Source organism: Pundamilia nyererei, unplaced genomic scaffold (genome assembly GCF_000239375.1).
Source record: "Pundamilia nyererei isolate P.nyererei 1_Seehausen unplaced genomic scaffold, PunNye1.0 scaffold00239, whole genome shotgun sequence".
Taxonomy (NCBI): domain Eukaryota; kingdom Metazoa; phylum Chordata; class Actinopteri; order Cichliformes; family Cichlidae; genus Pundamilia; species Pundamilia nyererei.
Genome location: NW_005187640.1, coordinates 825,203 through 827,062, shown reverse-complemented (window position 1 = coordinate 827,062; position 1,860 = coordinate 825,203). Strand labels below are relative to the sequence as shown.

The 1,860-nt window shown below is 42.7% G+C and overlaps 1 protein-coding gene across 2 annotated transcripts in view; it reads right to left on the bottom strand.

Annotated features, from left to right (window-relative positions):
- The window catches only part of parp4 (poly (ADP-ribose) polymerase family, member 4), a 41,655-nt gene that overhangs the window by 15,729 nt on the left and 24,066 nt on the right, over positions 1-1,860 (bottom strand). For both annotated transcript variants that reach the window (XM_005749221.1, XM_013914944.1), the window contains exons 23-25: positions 1,038-1,225; positions 514-613; positions 236-403 (exon numbers count right to left, since the gene is read on the bottom strand). In XM_005749221.1, coding sequence (XP_005749278.1) covers positions 236-403; positions 514-613; positions 1,038-1,225 — 456 coding nt within the window. The remainder of the gene's footprint in view (positions 1-235; positions 404-513; positions 614-1,037; positions 1,226-1,860) is intronic.

The window sequence follows — 1,860 nt, the reverse complement described above, 5'->3', positions numbered from 1 at the left end:
CGTGTACACTGTAACACACCCATAATAGACCCATTTTTGTAATATATCTTTATTATTGCTAATATATATTTTGTAATATACCTATATCATGGCTAAAGCACTTCTGCATGGATGCAAACTGCATTTCATGATATGTGCAATGACAATAAAGTTGAATTCTATTCTTTTCTATTCTAAAAGACAGAAAAGAAGGAAAAGGCAGGGCTGTGTTCAGCGCAGTACAGAAGCAGCTTACCTGAGTACAGTGTGGCACAAAGCCATAAACCAGAGTGTGACAGTCATTGAACAGAGCATGCAGCTGCTTGGGAGCCTGCAGAGGTGGACTTGTTGGGCTGAACTGCTGCCACTTGACAGACACTGAACTGCAGCCAGGAGATGCCATACGCTTCAGCTGACAGGCCACCTGTAAACAAAACAGAGAAAATTTTGGACTTTATTTACGATCTTCTTATAACGAGTCAACAACTGAATAACAACAATTAACAGCTGCTTATGTATGACATGAGCGCTCACCTTCTCTGCCCAGTTGTGTTTGGTTTTTGTGTCGAAGAACTCATAGGCTCCGCCCCCTGCTTGAGCCAGGGCTCTCAGCATGTGTTGGTTGGCCATCGTGCTAAAATCATCAGACACATAGATATACTTTATACATATTTAAAAGATCAAATGGATCAAATCAAGAAGAAGCTCAGTGTGCAGAGCATCACAGAGTCCATTACAATGATCCGTGTCGTTAATGTTGACATTCAGGCCTTGTGCTTTGTAAATTCACGTCTCTTACTGGTGACTGTAGCGTTTAAACAGCAGGACACACTTTAATACGACAGTATACAGCTGTGGGCAAACGTTTACAAACTGTGTACCCACGTCTTGTTTTTTAAGCTCATTAAAGATGTAAACTGTATAATAATCTTGGAAAAAGAGCAGTTCAGAGAACTCATGAAAGCCTACTGTCACCATGACGATCATGTTCATGATAAATAAACTTGTGCCCACAGCTGTAGGACGACACATTTTCCCACTCAGAACCCTTTTCAGACCTGAGGCCACAGGTGAAGAGGCGACTGTGCTGAGCATCGTCTCTGAGCAGCTTCAAGGTGAGCTCGGTGTTCTGGATGTGGCCGTCCGACAGCAGCAGCAGGTTCCTGATGCCGCGCGATGGAGGCAGCAGGCTGAGCGCTCGCAGGGGGCGCCACAGCTCAGTGCCTCCCCCTAATGGGGCGGAGTGCTAATAGGAAAGAGAAGAATCGAGCTTTTTCAAAACTCTCTGTTGAGTTTGGCTTTAAACACAACATTACCAGTGCCATTAACATCAAAATATATTCACTAACACAACACAGTCACATTATAATAGAAGCTATACATAGAAAATCTGTGGAGGGAGCCGAAGGTTTTAGTTCATCAGCCACAAAACATTTCTGACTTGGAGAGGATGTGCAAACATGAGTGGGCCAAACTGAGATGTGTGCAAAACCTGCAACTGCACGACACGCCTGACCTCTGATTACCAGAGCATCAAATACTTTTCCCTTCATGAAAATGAATGTGTAACGTTTTTCAAATGCATTTTTCTCATTGCTCTGTCTTTCACTGTTCACATGAACCCACCATAGAAACTGAACATTTCTTTGTTTGACGTGTTACTGGAGTCTTAAAAGCAAAAACATGTAACAAACTGTAATAACGGCCAATCTCCAACCTTAGTTTCAGAGCTCATCACAGCACAGAAACAGCTTTAGTGGAGGTTACTGTCATGGCCTGGGTCTACGTAAGCTAATGCATTTTTTGTATATGTTTTTTTTTCTGTATGTTGTGTTTTTGGTGGTTTTCTTTCCTTTTGTCCTCCTCCTTCCTGTGTGTGTG